The sequence below is a fragment of the Cyprinodon tularosa genome, unplaced genomic scaffold (genome assembly GCF_016077235.1).
Source record: "Cyprinodon tularosa strain WSP-4 unplaced genomic scaffold, ASM1607723v1 ctg461, whole genome shotgun sequence".
NCBI lineage: Eukaryota > Metazoa > Chordata > Actinopteri > Cyprinodontiformes > Cyprinodontidae > Cyprinodon > Cyprinodon tularosa.
Genome location: NW_024039187.1, coordinates 824,475 through 842,297, shown reverse-complemented (window position 1 = coordinate 842,297; position 17,823 = coordinate 824,475). Strand labels below are relative to the sequence as shown.

Sequence of the window (17,823 nt, the reverse complement as noted above, 5' to 3'; positions counted from 1 at the left end):
AGCATTAAACCCAAACCCTTGCAGACAGTTCAGGCCATGTAAACATGGCTCACATTCAAGCTGCTGTCACACCTTGATGATTTAGACCAGCGTTTGCCTGACATATGAAAAATCTGGCAAAAATGCTGAAATACGTTGGAGAAGTTATGGGTACGTTTTGTATAATAGATGAGCACGCTGAAACATGTCAACATAGAACAGTTAGCATGCTCAAAATGTCCCACCGTATGCCAGCGTGGGCTCATACACGGGCCATCGGTTCCAGGTCAGTTATCTGATGGTTGACATACAATCAGTGTCAGTTACTCATAAAGGCCAATTTATGCTTCTGACAAAGCAACGGATCCGTTTGAATGAGCAGCTTAAACAGTAGAACACCTCTGGGATTAAACCTAACCTAATCTATGTGGGGCCATAGTTTCTAAATAGTCCAAACCTCCTAAAGTCTTTTATTTGGTCTCATTTATTACTCCTGAAAGAAACATTTAAGCAGCTACTTGTCCATTTTTCATAACGGCCAATTATTCTTTGCTTCAGTGCTCCCATGAGATCTATATTTACAGTAATTCTGTCCAGTTTGTTTCTACAGTGCCGACCTGTCATCTGGAGGCGCTTTACAGAGACTATTCATTCAGACTGGTTTAAGTTTCTATCTGATTGCATCCAGTCATTGATCAAAATCTAAATCTGGAGTCGGCGACCTTTTTAAGTCTGAGGGCTACTTTATGGCTACTGAGTACTAGAAATGGCTACCAATACTGGTGTATGAATGGAGGAGTCAGCGTTCACCTAAACTTCCTGCATATTTAACATATTTTCATTGTTTCTTTTAGATAATGTCATTTAAAATGCTTAAATGCTGTCTGTGATTAAAATGATGAATTTATCTATAAATGATTAAATAGAAGAGCAGCAGAATAAAATAATGTTTCAGAAGAAGCTGAGGGCCCCCATATGGTTCCCGATGGCCCCCAGGCACCGTGTTAGTGACCCCTGATCTAAATGTTTAACAGTTAAATTATGAGGAAGAATCTCCATCTGCAGGATAAAATGTGGCTTCTTTGAATTGTCTTTCAGTTGGAGCGTTTTTCTGCACAGACACGGAAAGTTCCAGAACAACGACCTTCAGATGATGAATCATCATCAATACTAATAGCAGAAACCAATAAAACCGGTGGTTTATAGAATCTCTTCCTAGATGTGTTTGACTCTAAGCTGCCCTGATGATCTTTGCTCTGCACAGAAACCAGTGAGCTGCCGATCTCAGACAGCATTTGGAGTGTTTGGTTTTATGTGCAGCATGGAGCTGATGTTCAGTGGTGATGCTGCTGAAGCAGAAACCAGTTCAGATTCACTCACTGCTGTCTTTCCTTCATCCTTTCCCTTCCTGGATCAATTCAGTTTATTTCTATAGCGCCAATTCACATCATGTCTTCTCAAGGCACAGTTCACCAGATCATCCAGTCAGATTGATTCAAAGTTTTCTATCTAAGGAAAACCAGCTGATTGCATCGACTCATTGACTACTAAGCAATCCCTCACACTAAGCATGCTTGTAGCAACAGTGGAGAGGAAAAACTCCCTTGTATCTGTTCATTACCCCACACACACACACGGAGTCTGTGGTGTTGCTCTGACCAGCCAAAGTCATGGTCAGGATCTCCTCCAGCTCTCAGTTTGACCTTTTTTTTTCTAATAATAAAGGTTTTCCTGATGACTGAAAGCAAAAAAAAAAAAACAATCAGAATGTACACTGAAAAACTAATGCAACCATTTTTGTCATTTCCTTAATCATGTTTAGTTACTTTAATGCAATTATTTCATGTTAGCAGGGTAGGACATAAAACAATTGTGTTAAATGTGATTAAGGAAATGCCAAAAGCGGTTACATTATTTAGAAAATAAAATGATAGACTGAAAAAGAGAAGATCCAGTGAGGAGGGCGGAGCAGACTATGTGCTAAAGGAGCATCCAGCCTTTCAGAGATCTTCACTGATGCCAGAGGTCAACAACCTTCAGCTCCTTAAATATGTAAATTAGATGATTTGGTCTTTTCCCTGCATCCATCAGGCTCTTCAGCTGGTCCAGGGTCAGTAGGTCTCATTCTGAGCCGCTTCTCTATTGTCTCCTGCTTCATGGAGGCTGAGGCCCAAGATTAGCCTCCTCAGAGGAACCATTTTTACCTCGCATCAGCATCAAAACCAGGTCAGCATGCAAACAGAACGGTTAAAAATATGGCGAAGGTTCTATGAACGCAGCTGATGTCTGAAGGGAATGAAAGCTTGTCTACGAATGAATCCAATAAGTTGTTCTTCAGATATGAGCATCAGCCTTCTAGAAAAGCATTTCAGTTGGATGATCCCAAACCTGCCTGATCAGAAGGCCTCCAACAGCCCTGGGAGGAATAATCCACAGCTGCTCAGAGCTGCACGCCGTTTTATTTGATTTACAGGGACTTTAATGGAGTCAGCAGTAATGAAATGTCAACATGAAGATATGATCAAAGGTAGATTTAATACATTTATAATTAAAGGGAATATTTAAAGGGAAAATTTACTTAAGGACTGAAGATGGTTGGCTCTATAGAAGCACGGTGGTGGAGGAGTGAGGCAGTGGGCTTTTAACCATATAGCATGGAGCTGTAACCTCAATGCCTGTCATCCAGTGTGAGGCCAGCTGTCCAGCAGTTTCAGCTTCAAACAGGGGATAAAATTCCTGCACAGTGATGGAGGAGGCTGAGGACGTCCATGTTTACTGGCTGCTTCCATTCAGCTTCACTCAGCAACACCAACATCACGGAATAAACTATTAAACTCAGAGGTTAAAGATTTATCTAATTAACCTCAATCCTGAAGCAAAGAAAAAGAAATGAAAAAAGAATTAAAGATGTGCATTATGTTCATTAGATCCCTTTTTAATCAAACAATAGATTTTTCCTTTTCTCTATGAGTTAAAAAGGAAACTGATTCTAACTTAGAGATTAATTAAATATTAAATCAGATTTAGGTTAGAAACGGTCTGCATAGTTTTTCTGACTTGAAATATTATTATTACAATTGTTCATTCAATTTAAAATCCAATTCATAAATACTTTACTGATCCCAAATGTTGCAGTAACTACTGGGCAGTTTTTTCACTTTTACTGCATAAAAGAAATAATTGTTTTTAATAAATGAGGCTTTTAAACATCAATATTTGATATTCATTATACAGGAAGAAATAGCAAAAAGTTCCTTATTCATCAATTAAATACAGGAGCTTGAATTAGAAAAGGTTAAATATATATTTACGTTTGCAAAAATAAAACGATTTATATATATATATATATATATATATATATATATATATATATATATATATATATATACAAATAGGCTATAGGCTATATTCATATACAATATACAGAGAAACATTTAAAGCTCGAAATAAAAAAGGTTAAATATATACTTATGTTTGCAAAAAGAAAACGATTATATATATATATATATATATATATATATATATATATATATATATATATATATATATATATATATATATATATATATATATATATAATGGCAAGTAGAAGGTATCAGAAGCAATCGCGGCTTTTTAAATCCAAATGTTATCAACGGAATCAACAGTTGCTGCAAACAGTGAAACAAAAATAAAATGTTATTTTACGGCAGCAGAGCAAATTGGAGGTTATTTTTAAAACAGAAAAAGAAACGTTTATTCTGTTTCTTTTTTTTATATCTTTAGAAGCTGAAAGAAACCTGCGCAGGATGAAAGCAGCTCGTTTCATTTTATAAACCGAAAGGAAAAAAAATCTTTATTTTTATATTTATTTGATTGAAATGACCTTTATTCTTTTTGTTTTTATTATTGATGTGATTTTTATAAAATGTTTTCTTGTTGGTTTTAGTTTAAAATGTTTTTTTCTGCAGAGATGAAATATTTGGAAACGAAGCGCAAACGGAGAAATGATGAAGATGTTTGCGCGCGTGCCGCGGCCTCCATTATCCCGCACCGCTTAGAGAAATAAATCAGTAATTAACAAATAATAATAAACAGGGTGGATGTTATTTGGTTGCTGTATTTATTTTCCGCGGGTTCTGCGGTCTTTCCCTCGGTGGCGGGATGGGGGTGTGCGTGACGGACAGGAGGAAGAGGAGGTGATGCGCTCGCGGCACCTCAGCTGAACGCGGCGGAGCTTCAAAGTCTCCTCTGATCGCCCCACAGTCTGACGGCCTGGGCCCCACGCGCGCCCAGCTCCGCGTCATCACCGTAGTCGCGTGCGCGAGGAGCCCTGATGCGCTGTGAAATTCGACAGCTCGTGACCTCGCGACCGCAGCCAGATTAAATGATGTCACGCGCAGCCACAAGTGGAGCGAAGATTTATCAGGTTGCCTCCAGTTTAGCAGGAGTTGTGCCAACCTCATCCTCTTCCTCCTCTCCCTCCTCTTCCTCCTCCTGCGGAGTCCCAGACCTCCGCATCGATGAGGAGGAATTGAGCAGCTCCTCTAGGCTACTTCCTCCCGGTCCTTCCCGGACGGTAACGATCGGCGGGTCTCGGCTCTCCGCACGCGGCCATCGAGCGAGCAGCGGCCGCCAATAAGCGTGAGAAGAGAGGCGGTGATCAGGAGGGGGCTCCCCGGCAGATGATGCCCTTCGCTGCGGGCCGGTGAGGAGCAGCTCCGACCCCTCGCTCCTTCTCCTTCTTCTCCTCTCCTCTTCATGATGGACGGTTCTCTGTGCCGCGCAGCGGGTGTCCTCGGCGCCCCCCCGGCCACCGGGAGCCATCCGGCGGGCTCAGACTCGCTCTCCTCCGGCGGCGGCAGCTCCAAGCCTCTCGCCTTTTCCATCGACCGGATTATGGCCAGGACGCCCGAGCCCAGGTCGATACCGCTCGGCTCCTGGTTCCAGGCGTCTCCCGCGGGGAAACCCGACGTGTGTCCGTCCTCGCTGCACTGCATGATCCCGCTGGTGCCGCTCGGCTATGAGGCGGGTCACCGGCTCAGCATCGGCGGGCTGGATCCGGGCCACCTGGACTCTCATCTCCAGGCTCCGGTGGACTTTTTGGGCTTCGGGTTGAACTATCGGAGCCAGCAGGAGGACTCGGCGGTGAGTCAAAGCAGCGGCCAGTATAAGCTGTTCAGACCGCGGGTGGTGAACCAGTCCTCCCTCTCCACCGTGGGCACCATGTGCTACCTGAACTGCGCCGGGGACGCGGGGGCCTGCGCCCCGCCGGCCGGCCTGGTCAACCTGCACCCGATGGCCTCCTACCTCCTCACCGCCCGACACAAAGCCCTCCTAGCGGAGAAGAGCAAGCAGCAGGCCGGGGAGCGCTACTCGGTGCCCGGGGCCTTCAAGCAGCTGTCCCCCAGCCAGATCCAGACCTACATGAAGGAGCGGGACCAGATCTACAAAGGCTCCCCGGCAGCAGCGGCAGCGGCCAGGCTCAGCGGCTCCTGCTCCGGATCCAAACCCAAAGTCTTCATCTGCGAGGTCTGCGGAAAGGTGAGCCGGAACCCGCTCCGAAGGTTGCCGGTTTAAATCCAATAAAACTGTTTCTGGTGTTTTCCTTCATGGAGCCAGACCGGAAATCCAGAAACATCCCAGAAAAACAAACAAAAACAGGAAATTAATTTCATTTAATAACGAGATTTAAAAATGCTTCAGTTTTCGCATTTTAATTCACTTCTATATTTGTTCTTAATATATTTTTCCGTTCCTCAAAAAACAGAGAAAAACAGATTTTATTTTTTCATCTTTAAATTAATAGGATTGAACTGAATGTCTTCAATAACCAGAGAATATTTTAACATTTAAAATGAATTGTAATAATAACTCTGCGCTGTGACGTTTCTGTGCGTCTCAGGTGTTTAACGCGCACTACAACCTGACCCGCCACATGCCCGTGCACACCGGCGCGCGGCCCTTCATCTGTAAGGTCTGCGGGAAAGGCTTCCGGCAGGCCAGCACGCTGTGCAGACACAAGATCATCCACACTCAGGTGAGGCTCCGCACGGCTGCGGGATTCATCCGGAGCCGCCTTCCTTCCATCTGCTTCTGTCCGAACCTAAAAATTTCATTTATAAATAAACATTTTGGAGCCAAAACTGAGCCAGAAAGTCCGGACTGACTGGGAGCTGCGCTCAGGAAATATAAAAAAAAAATGAAATATTTATTTAAGATAGAAAATAAATTGAGAAATAATATTTTTTTATTTTTAAAATAAGGAGATAAAATGTCATTTTCTGAATTTTCAACCATTTTTAAAGCAAACATCTGAATTTAAACGATATATTTTTTTATTACCTCTTTTACTTTATTTTTTATCTTAATCTGAGGGTTAAAAAACTTGAGCGGAAAATCAGTTGCTGATTCTGGAAAAACAATAAGAGTCATTTTCTCATCATTTTCCCGCCGAGTCTCATTTTTTCTTTAAAGATTAAAACAAACTCCGACATAACCTGCCTCGATTAAAGCTGCTAAAATGTTTTATAAACATTAAAGCTAATAAATCTAAAGAAATTGTATCATTTTAAAATAGCAGTGGAGTTTGTTTTTTTATTTAAATACAGCCTGATAGAGAGAGATTAGTCCATATTCAGGAATCAAATGGCCACTTAATAAATAATGATATAAAAAAAATAACTTAAATCATTAAATAAAATCAAACTCATTTCATTTCAGAACGAAAACATTAATAATGGTTTAATAAGGGTTTGAATAAAGCAGCAAATTCGCCAATTTAAAAAAAAAAAAAAAACATTTCATTTTTTTCTCCCTTTTTACAAACAGAAGTTAAAGAGTTTTTGTTTTGTTTTTATAATTGTGAACTTTAAATAAAGTTTGGACCCAGAAATAGATTGTACAGAGTGACATTAATGATGATGCGGGATTCTGAGCAGCTGCTCATTTTAACTCCCAACGAAATGTTGTAGAATTTACTTTCCAACCTTTGCTTTGCATCTTTTAAATGTTTCCTTAAATAAAAATGAGGTGAAAACCACTGAGGATTAAATTATCATCATAGAAAAATCTAAAAGGCTTTTTTATTTATTTATGAGGTTTTATTAAATCTGTCAAATTGAAACTAATAGTTCAGAAATAATCAATTAAATCTGTTAAATTATGCAGTGACATCAGTGATTTAATACTAATTCGTTTTTATATTTCTTTTTTTATGTTACAGGAAAAACCTCACAAGTGTAACCAGTGCGGGAAAGCGTTTAACCGGAGCTCCACGCTCAACACGCACACACGGATCCACGCGGGATACAAACCCTTTGTGTGCGAGTTCTGTGGGAAAGGATTCCACCAGAAAGGTGAGGAAAAAACGAGCACAGAGCCTCAATCCTCTGCGGGGCAGCTCTTCTCATGCGGGGCAGCTCTTCTCCTGCGGGACAGCCCTTCTCATGCGGGACATGCAGCTCTTCCTCTGACCCGCCTCCAGCAGCCCTCTGGGTCAGAGGGAGGAATGCGGTTTTACTCTTCAGTAAATCATCCAGGCTGCAGCGGGTTCCCATAAACCCTGCAGCTCATCTCCTTCATTTAGTTTTGAATTTAATTTCATTTATTAACCAACAGAAATAAAACAAGTAGAAAAATGATTCAAAGTGAGGATAATTACACTGAGCAGCAGATCAGCAGGAAGCATCATTTATAGAAATCAAGGGGAAAAAACAAATATTATTAAAACACAATAAAGTAGAATATTATCCAAATATTTTTTTCATTCAGTTTATTATATAAATGACTTTTACCGACTAATGTGTTCTTTTATTATTTCTGGAAACAACACCTTTTTCTACTTATTGCTGCTGGAAACATGTTGAAGATATGAATTATATTGTATAACAAATATTTTTCATAAAGAAGGACATGTTTAATGAAAAGTATTTTCTATATTTGCTTGGAGGTCGTTATTTCTAAAAGTAATTTGATTTAAAAAAGCAGCACGGACGTCCTAAATATGCACTTCAGAAGAAACCTATCGTGTTTATATTAATAGGAAAATAAAGTCTCCTTAAGTCTTTAACAGAGAAAAACCTTTTTAATATAGTCTATTTTTTTTCGATTGATTACTTCTTTTAGTTTTTCTTTCATAAATAATTTTGTTATGTCCTGTTTGAGACGTATCTATTTTTTTATTTTCAAACCTGAGATCAGATTTTCTAACATTTAGAATCAAATAGAGATCAGCTGATATTTCTCCTCTGATCCATTCATCTCTGATTCTCTGCTGATCTCATATCTATCATATTTTCAGAGCTGCTGATCTGGTGACACTTTGTGGACAATATGACAGACTGATGGGACCTTTGCCTTTTATCTTATTATCATAGATCTGGTTTTGATTTGTAGAAAAATGAGCTTAGAGATAAATAATAGAAAAAGCAGCAGCAAATGGAGGAAAGAAGGTAGAAAGTCTGGCGAGAGCAGGCCGGAGAAAAACAGGAAAAATGGACCAGATAGGGATTATTGGAGCTGGAAGGCCTCTGTTCCATCACCCTAATGTGTGTAGGTCCTGCAGAGATTCAGGTCCGGACTGAGACGTTATCTGCTTTAGCAGCAATAGTTCCTGCATCATGAAGCCTGTTGAGGTGCTGCGTCCAACAGGGCTCATAAACATAAACAAACAGGACGTTATTTGTTTTTCAGTTTGAAACAGAAAATTGGTTAAAGTTATGCAGCAGGTCAAAGAGCTGCAGCTGATCAGCAGGTCCAGCATTAAATAAAGTCCAGACTGAAACTTTGTTATGACCTCTGATCATGTTTAAACTGGTTTCATTTATTCATGTTTTTTTACTGCAGAGCTTTTATTTAAAGTGTGATTTTTCTGCAGGGAACTACAAGAACCACAAGCTGACCCACAGCGGGGAGAAGCAGTTCAAATGCTCCATCTGCAGCAAGGCGTTCCACCAGGTGTACAACCTCACCTTCCATATGCACACTCACAACGACAAGAAGCCCTTCACCTGCCCCACCTGTGGGAAAGGCTTCTGCAGGAACTTTGACCTGAAGAAGCACATCAGGAAGCTGCATGACCCGGCCGGGGCGCCATCCGCCCTGGAGTCCTGAAATCAGCTGCGGACGCAGAAATCCAGACTTCCTGGTCTGCTGAGGACAGATTCTAGGAACAATGGCCTGCCTTCAGGTCTCTGCACTTTCTCTGCTCCAGTTATTGTTAATCAGCCAAATGAAAAGCTCTAAAGTATTGTAGTGTTTATCTTCCCTGATGTTTTAGCCTGCATATGCTGCCCCCTGCTGTCTGAACTGGGAGTGACTGAATTTTTGGAGCTCACCAAAGGACGCCTCTGACTCTTCACATGGAGACTGGTGTGCATGAATCATTCCCTCACCTTTGTGCTGTTTCCCCCTCCAAATAAAAAGTCACTATTGATAAGTCCTGACTCCTATCATGTTCTGACCCAGAGAGCTCACTGAGGGCAGCTCTGGTTCTCATCCTCGGTTGGACCCCCTCCAAAACAGACTGTCACCATGGAAACCCAAAAAAGGCAGCAATGGGGTTTCTGAGCCTGTCCAAGCACAGCAGTGGCCTCCCAGGCCCAATAAGGACTCATCCTGACCTCCCGGTCGGCTGGCCTCTGAACCTCTGCGCTCTCGGGTCCATGAACATTTGGCTGAGAGCATCTTTATAAAACCCCCCAACTGATGCTATTTATTGTGTAATTAGTCCTCAGCGAGTCATTCAGGCAGATCTCTGAGGTAAACCCAGAACTCCTCTACCTCCTCAGATGTTTCACCCTTTCTCTGGTTCAGAGAGCAGACAGTAAAAATGTTTTTACAGATTCAAATCCTGAGTTTTTGTTTTGTCTTGTGTCTGTGTGTGTGTGTGTGTGTGTGTGTGTGTGAGGGAGGGGGGGGGGCAGTCTTTAGATTGACTGGAAATTTATCTGTTTTCAGATACATTCTTTTAGATTAAGCTCTGGACTTTGACTAGGCTATTCTCTAATATGAGTTGGATTTGTTCAAGCAAATAAAAGCAGCTCGTCATAAGGACGCACACACGTGCCCTGCTCAAGGGCAAGGCGGAACCTGGGATCAAACCCAGAAATCCCTGTCTGCGTATTTCAGTGGGTTCTCCTGCTGAAGCTGAAGCTCCGCCTCTAACCATCGTCTTCATGTCTTGGTTTGGCTCCATCCATCCATGTGACCACCAGCTTCTCTGTCCCTAACCCAGTGGTTCTCAAACTTTTTCTGTCATTCCCCACTTTGGACAAGGGGGAATTTTCAAGCCCCGCCTGTCCCCATCGCCCCAACACAATGCTAATGAAATATGAAACAATCTTAAAATGTTCCAATTTTATTGAAGTAACAAGTAGTATCTAAATACAAACTATCTACATCAAATAACAGCAAGCTCAAAAATAAAGAAAATAAAAATGCAGCTGTGTCAAAATTTGTATCAAGCTCAAAGATAGAAAAAATGAATGTGCCACTCTGCAATCTGTTAATAAAAGAAAATAAGTGAAATCCATCTGGCAATACAGGTCTATTTATCCCTGCATTAGTGGCTGCAATGAGCCTGTTTTGCATTGCACAGTTTCTCAAAACGGGGTTGCAGGCTTGATACTGCCACTCTCAAGTCATGCTTTGTTTTCAGTGAAGCAGCAGCTGAAAAGCCCATCTCACAGAGATATGATGTGGCAAAGGGAAGAAGAATGCACACAGCACACATAGTGGGGGAGAACGGGGTTGGGAGGGAGGAGGCGCCCCACGGCAGCAGGACAAGAAAAGGAACGATACGTGCTTTCCCGTAACCCCCAGATTCCACATACTCCGTCAGCGCTCCGCTCCGCTCCGCCCCGCTGACGTACGTCGTGCGGAGCGCTTGTCTTTCATGGAAATCAATGAGAGCTGTTCCACATCCACCGCTACTCCTCCGCACGTCTCCGTCCACGTACGTCTTCTCCATCCGTCACCGACAAATTACGGAGCCGAGCTATTTTTTGCTCCGCTCCGGTCCGGCCAGGTCAAGATCCGCAATTGCAATCGCACCAAACAGGAAAAAGAACCTCGACAAATTCCGGTTCGTCAAATTAAAATATAGTAGCAACAGATTGGTGACTAGAAATTATAGCACAATTCTTATAAATATCTAAAAAATAAAAAAAATTAAAAAAAATAACACCGTTTATTTAAATGATTGGATCCAAACTATTGGTTATTCACCAACCAGGAAGCAGATTTCTCATCTCCATTAAAATATTTATTTTATACCGAGGGACTTAAAGTTTAATCAAATCCATTCAAAAGAAACTTCTTATTACATGAATGAAAAGAGATGCTGAGTTGTAGAGAACAAGTTCATAAAAAAAAAAGCAGTTTTGAATTATCCTTATCTCTGTTACAAAAATCTACAAAAAAAAAATATATATATATATATATATATATTTGGGCAGAAACTGAACATATGCTGGATGATGGTGGGATTTTTTTAATATGTCATACTAAATTAAGCGCTCACAGGGTTCATACAGGAATGAGTGACTCTAATTTAATGCTATTTTAATGCTATTTGAAATGATTTTAATGCCATCAACAAGAACCATGTACACAAGTTATTAGTGTACATGAAATATGGAGCTGTAAGCACAGTTCCAAGACTCCTGTATGTATGTAAAAACACACACACACACATATATATACGTATATATATTCTCTAGCTTTTTCTCCGCCTCGAGCTTCCTTTCCGAACATACGGCTTTATAAACAGTTCCACGCAAATTAATAGCGATATAATATATCTGACAAAATTGTTTTTAGAAGCATTTTTATTAAAGAATCATAAATGCAACGATAAACATATTTAATTAATTTTAGTGCCAATTTAGGGCTTGATTAAAAAAAGAATTATGAATTGTAATTATTTTTAATGATCCGCGGAAACCCTGGTTCATCTGGCGCATGCCCTCTACGATCTCCAAGGAACTCAGAGCGGAGCGGAGGGGACAGCGGCGGCTGTAGGCTTTGCTTTGTGCAGGCGGTCTGGAGCGCAGCGGGGCGGAGCGCTGACGGAGTATGTTCTCCAAAAGTCGCTAGATTTGTCGCTAGTCGCTTTTTTGAAAAAGAGTCGCTGGAGGGGTCTGAAATATGGCGTCAAAGTCGCTGAGTTGGCAACACTGGGGCGCGAAAGTTTATTCCGTTACAAATAATATGCCGACGTCACGTCAATCATCATTTTGGTACTTCAGTTCCAGGGGAAATTTTTCTCATATCTAATGTTCTTTTAATTAGACTGCATGTAGGCTAGTAATGATTACTTTGTGGGTTTGATTAGTCTAAAAAGCGGCAACATACAGCTATAAGGACAGTTTTCTCTCACACGTTATAGTCACACACACACACACACACACCGGAACTTGGCGCGCCCCACCTGTCACGTCTCAATTCCCCACCAGTGGGTCGCGCCACACACTTTGAGAACCGCGGCCCTAACCCCACAGCATCATGCTGCTTCCACCATGGTTCAGCAGATGATGTGTTCATTCTTGGATGACCAGAGCCTTTTGAGAACACCATTAGGTTCCTCCTCCTCCTGTGTCCTCCTCAGTCCAGGTGGACGTCTCTGTCTCGGTAGCATTTCGTTGGAGCCAAAGGTCCAGATGTGAGGCTGGTTCTAGCTGTAAACTCACACAGAGGGGCTAAACGACGCACCTGTCAGGTTTAAAAAGAACGTCTAAAACCACAAATCATTCTAGTTTCACTTCAGGTTTATACTAAACTGAATATACACAACTTGTATTTAGGTGCAAGTAATTAACAGTGAGTTTAATAAAAGTTAGCTTTATTTCACTGTAAATGAGAGAAATTGGACCACAAAACAGAAAACACATTTAAATTCAATTTCTATAACTATTCAATGACTTGTTTTTAGGTCACTTTAAAGAAACAATTCAAACGAATCTTACAGTCAGATTGGTTAAGAAGCTGACTTTGCAGGACAGCGTATGAAGGGCCAGAAGATAATACTGCTTGTAGCGACAGTGGAGAGGAAAAACTCCCTTTGAACAGGAAGAAACCTCCAGCAGGACCAGGCTCAGTGTGAGCGGCCATCTGCTGAGGCCGACTGGGGTTCAAGAAGACAGAAGCAGACAGAAAAAGAAGCATAGATACAAAAGGCACATAGAAGCACTGATTTATAAAAAAATATATATATATGTTTAAATAGTTAAAGGTAAACTAGCACAATAGATGAGTCTATTTAAATGCCAAACAGGATGGAAGAGAGTACATCCAGTTAGTCATGGTAAAAGCTGAGCCCATCGGTACGTTTAGGAGAGAAACAGGTCTGTGAGAAAATATGGTAGTTGTCCAGTGGGGGGAGGAGGTTTGAAGGAGGACCCCAATGCAGACACAAAAGCTGAAGATGGTTACTTACAGATGAAAAAAAAAAAAGGTAACAGAAGCAAAAATCCAAAAACATGACTCCACAAAAATCCCAAACTGTTGAAAACCAGGAATACTCACAAGGGGGCAAAGAAATTACGACAAACCAGAGAGAATGAACAGGAGATGCACATAAGGGAGACAGAAAAAAAAAGACCTGGTTAATTTAGCAGATTGGGAGCAGGTATGAACAGAGGAGTCTAGAAGGGAACTAGGGGAAGGAGACTGACACAAGAGGACAAACAAGAAATATGTAAGAACTCAAATAAAATAAAAAATAACTTGGACACAAAATGGAAATAGGAAAAAAATCAGAGATAAAATTGAACAGAACCAAAACTAAGGCAGTAGTAGTTGAACTAACAGATTCTGCAGAGTGGGAGAATAGAGATAGAATGAAGCAGAATGATAAAAAAGGGGTCCCTATGTCCTCCAGCAGTCTAAGCCTATAGCAGCATAACTATAGAGATAGCTCAGGATAACCTGAGCCACTCTAACTATAAGCTTTATCAAAAAGGAAAGTTTTAAGCCATAGCCTTAAAAGTAGACAGGGTGTCTGCCTCACGGACTAAAACTGGTAGTTGGTTCCACAGGTAGAGGAGATAACTAAAAGATCTGCCTCCCATTCTACTTTTAGAATGTCTAGGAACCACTAGTAAACCTGCAGATTGAGAGCAAAGTGCTCTGTTAGGAACATAAGGAACAATCAGATCTCTGATATCCAGATATTAGATTGTTGTATCAGATATATATCAGATATCATCTATCTCTGATAGATGGATATATAAGGAAGGGCATCTGATGCCCAGACGTCTTTTACATAGTTAGATCATGTCCAAAAAAAAAAAAAAAAAACATTTTCAAGAACTAAGAAATAAAGACAATCTAACGTCCCACGATTAGATTTAGAAAAAAAATCGTAATTTGAAAACAATATCATCTTTTTGTCTTAAGGAAAACTAAAAGTCAAAAATGTAAACTAATGAGGTCTTAAGGTGAAAATAGGTAACACATCTGATGTCATAAGCTGTATTTAATAATTACTATATTAGATAAAACAGTAAAAAAGGAAAAAGGTCTTTGAGAAGAGCTGAAAGAGAGATAGTGATATGGCTTCAAAGACTAAGATGATTCTGGATAAATATTTAAGACCATATATGGAAGCTAGTATTAAACTCTTGTCTTAAGTTATATTCAGGATGAACATTTTATGTCAGGAAGGAAAACCAATAAACATGTCTTATGGCATCAATAAATAAACAAAAAACAGGTAGGATATGTGATGTCATCACATTTTTTTAGAACGATCATATGATGTCACAAGATGAGATAAAGAAAACATCTGACATCATTAGGTGAAAACAATATAATAATTTTATGGAATAAATGAAACATCTGAGACCGTAAATAGAAGTCTAATGATAGAACCTCTGAGGTTAGAACCTGACAACACATCTGAGGACATTAACTCTGTTTACCACAAATAAATTATATAAAAAGGGTTTAAAATGTGTGGTTATACATGTAAACCAGAGCCATGGAGATAGCAGAGTTCTCACATATCTATTGGTGACAATGGGCAACATTTCAAAGAGCAATTGTGACGCACAGAACATAAATAGTTTGGAGGAAGTTAGCCGCTCCTGCTAGCATTCCCAAAGAAATAAAATAAAGGATGCTAAACTATAGGAATATAAACGGATCATAAGTATCACATCAGGTTCCCTGCTTCTACCAGCATTAATGTTACACTTTACAATGATAAACGGTAAAGTTATCATCTATTATTGATTAACAGATTCATCTTTGATTAATTTATAAACTGTTAACTAGATCATATATTAAGGTAATAATGATGTCAGGGATAAACTACCATGGCAGGCCTGTATGATCTATTTACCTTTTAAATGGATTAAAACTGATTATCAAACATCAATAAACTACATTTTAATCGAGTAAATATAACAAATAGTTCATGTGTGACATGCACAGTTCAACATCATACGATGCAAACAATAAATCCATATGAAAAGAGGTAAGTATACATCCACTTATAAAGAAGCATTACTTTAATAGAAAATGTTATTTAGGTTGCTTTACTCATCTTTGATCACATAAACTGTTGTGACTTGTTCTAAGAAAGAAAATAAAAAATGAGCCTGAGGAGTCAGGAGCTGCTGACGGTCATCTAGCTCACGCATTCCTGGATCCTATTAATGCAGTTATTTCAGAGCTTTTATTGATCCTTTGTTCCCTCCAACTAGATGCATTTACTGTTCTACATTTATAGTCAATTACACACCGATAAAACAACGACGACATCATCACACCTGCTGAGAAATCACCTGTGGCTTTAACACCGCCCCACTGTGACCTTCAGGTATTAAACCAAAAAATCAAATACATAAATAAACCCCAGAGGTATGACTCTGAAACAAAACATTAAGATTTATAAATGTTGCATGTGAGTCACTCGAATATGACTGAAACACACATTAAATGGCTAACAGAACTGTAAAATGAATGCAACCTGTCAATCAGGAAGCTTATTTCCAGGATTTTATGAACTAATTACCAAAAACATCAGATCCGTAAAAGCGCAGCCTTTATTTTGAAAGGGTTTATTGTGCAACTGTGATATATTTAATGCCTGCCCTGGTAGGAAGACTCCGCCATCAGTGACCTGTAAGGCCTGTCAGGTTTTGGGTAGTGTTCATTAGTGGAGATGAGATGATGAACACAATCAGGAGGACGAACAAACTCACAGCCACACTGGTCCTGGGGACTCCACAGAGCTTGTTTTCAGAAGAAACGGGAACAAGTTGATTCCTGTTAAGATTCCTGGGAGAAGAAGTGGAGGTGGAGGAATCCCTTGGTGTTCACCTGGACAAAAATCTGGACTGGGACACAACTGGGAAGCTGTCTGTAAGACGGGAGAGAGCAGACTGGACTTCTAGAGGAAGCTTAGGTCCTTCAGATGCTGCAGATCTACTATCAGTCTGATCTCTTCCTCCATCATCATCAGCATCATCATCATCATCATCATCAGAGCACAGCCACATGATAAAGAAGGACGGTGTTCTGTCAGATTAGCATACCTACAGTCAATCCCTATGCGCAATAATTCAAATTTGCATTGATCCCTTTAGTTTTATACGAAAAATAAACTTTAAACTACCTCAACGGGCATGTTTCCCTTTAGTCATGTACAAAAAAACAAACAAAAAAAAGTTAAAATTAAATTAAATTAAATTAAATTGTTTTTTTGTACATGACAAAAGGGATACACGCCCTTTGAGGTAGTTTAAAGTAAATGTTTTGTACAAAACTAAAGGGATAACCTAAAGAGATAAACTAAAGGTATAAATGTGTATCTGACAGAACAGCAGCTCTGTTCTGGGAACTCCCCTGGAGATGATTTCACAGAGAAGGAAGAAGATGATGGACAACAGTGAACATCCTCATCATCAGACTGTTAAACACCAACAGGGGGGTCTTCAGTCAGAGGCTGAAACAGATCAGCTGCAGACAGATCTCTACAGGAGATCCGTCCTGTCTGCAGCATCGACATTTACAAAAACATCTATGAAAAAAAACAATAAAAATTAGTTACTGCAACATTTTATTTCCTTCTGGGATTAATAAAGTAAATTGAATTGAATAACATTTACATTTTATACGTAACGTATGCATTACTTATTATTATTACTAGATTTAATTTACAACAATATATTTTTACTTTATCTTTCCCGAGGTTCGTTTCTAAACCCGAGAAAAGATTAAAGAAAAACAGAGTTGGTCCTCCATATGTTTAAAGGAATAGTACACCCAAAACATGATTAGCCTTCATTTTCTACTCACCTCCATGCTGAACAACACTCTGGAGTACTTTTTTGATATCTCAAATGCATCTGGAGATCTGGGAGGCTTCTTGCTGTCTGCTGACATTCAAATAATGGAGGTCCATGGCGCCCGAGACAGAAAGGTCCATAAAAGTCCACAAAAACGTGTCAATATTCCTCCATACTGCTCGTCCAATGTAATCCAAGTGTCCTGAGTGGGTAGCATCCAGAATTTACTCGAAACGAAGTCATTTAGAATGTTTTTAGAGCATAAACAGTAGTGTATAGGATTTCCTAATAGCGCCCCCATGCGCGCTCGCGATTCTACGGAAGCCGGCAGACCAAACCAGCGCATTCAGCTCGGCAAAGAACTCATGCTCTTCCTCAACACTGAAGTCCTCAGACATTTTTCTTTCGTTGTTTCTTTCTTTGCACAGGTAAACAGCACATTTCTTCTTCTACGCTTGCATTATCGGCAGACCAGACGCTGAATGCGCACTTTCTTCCGGTTTGGTCTGCCGGCTTCCGTAGCGTCGTGAGCGCGCATGGGGGCGCTATTAGGAAATCCTATACACTA

The 17,823-nt window shown here is 40.3% G+C and overlaps 1 protein-coding gene across 2 annotated transcripts; it reads left to right on the top strand.

Moving 5' to 3' along the window:
* The first annotated feature begins 4,222 nt into the window (after nucleotides 1–4,222).
* On the top strand, nucleotides 4,223–9,809 carry fezf1 (FEZ family zinc finger 1). 2 transcript variants are annotated; one of them, XR_005282142.1, is made up of 5 exons: nucleotides 4,223–5,502; nucleotides 5,864–5,998; nucleotides 7,184–7,316; nucleotides 8,837–9,148; nucleotides 9,239–9,809. XR_005282142.1 is itself a non-coding variant. In XM_038301113.1 (4 exons), the coding sequence occupies exons 1-4, from the start codon at nucleotides 4,720–4,722 to the stop codon at nucleotides 9,070–9,072; spliced, it is 1,287 nt and encodes a 428-aa protein (XP_038157041.1). In that variant the 5' UTR covers nucleotides 4,224–4,719; the 3' UTR covers nucleotides 9,073–9,809. The 2 variants fall into 2 exon arrangements, 1 of the variants encoding a protein (XP_038157041.1); XM_038301113.1 differs by having other exon boundaries at nucleotides 4,224–5,502; nucleotides 8,837–9,809.
* Nucleotides 9,810–17,823: the final 8,014 nt, after the last annotated feature.

What these genes read in the sequence shown, in the direction of transcription:
- fezf1 (XM_038301113.1), top strand. Translation starts at nt 4,720, where the DNA reads ATGATGGACGGTTCTCTGTGCCGCGCAGCGGGTGTCCTCGGCGCCCCC. An exon ending in TCTGCGAGGTCTGCGGAAAG is followed by an intron (nt 5,503 to 5,863) that starts GTGAGCCGGAAC and finishes TGTGCGTCTCAG; the next exon opens with GTGTTTAACGCGCACTACAA. An exon ending in ACAAGATCATCCACACTCAG is followed by an intron (nt 5,999 to 7,183) that starts GTGAGGCTCCGC and finishes TTTATGTTACAG; the next exon opens with GAAAAACCTCACAAGTGTAA.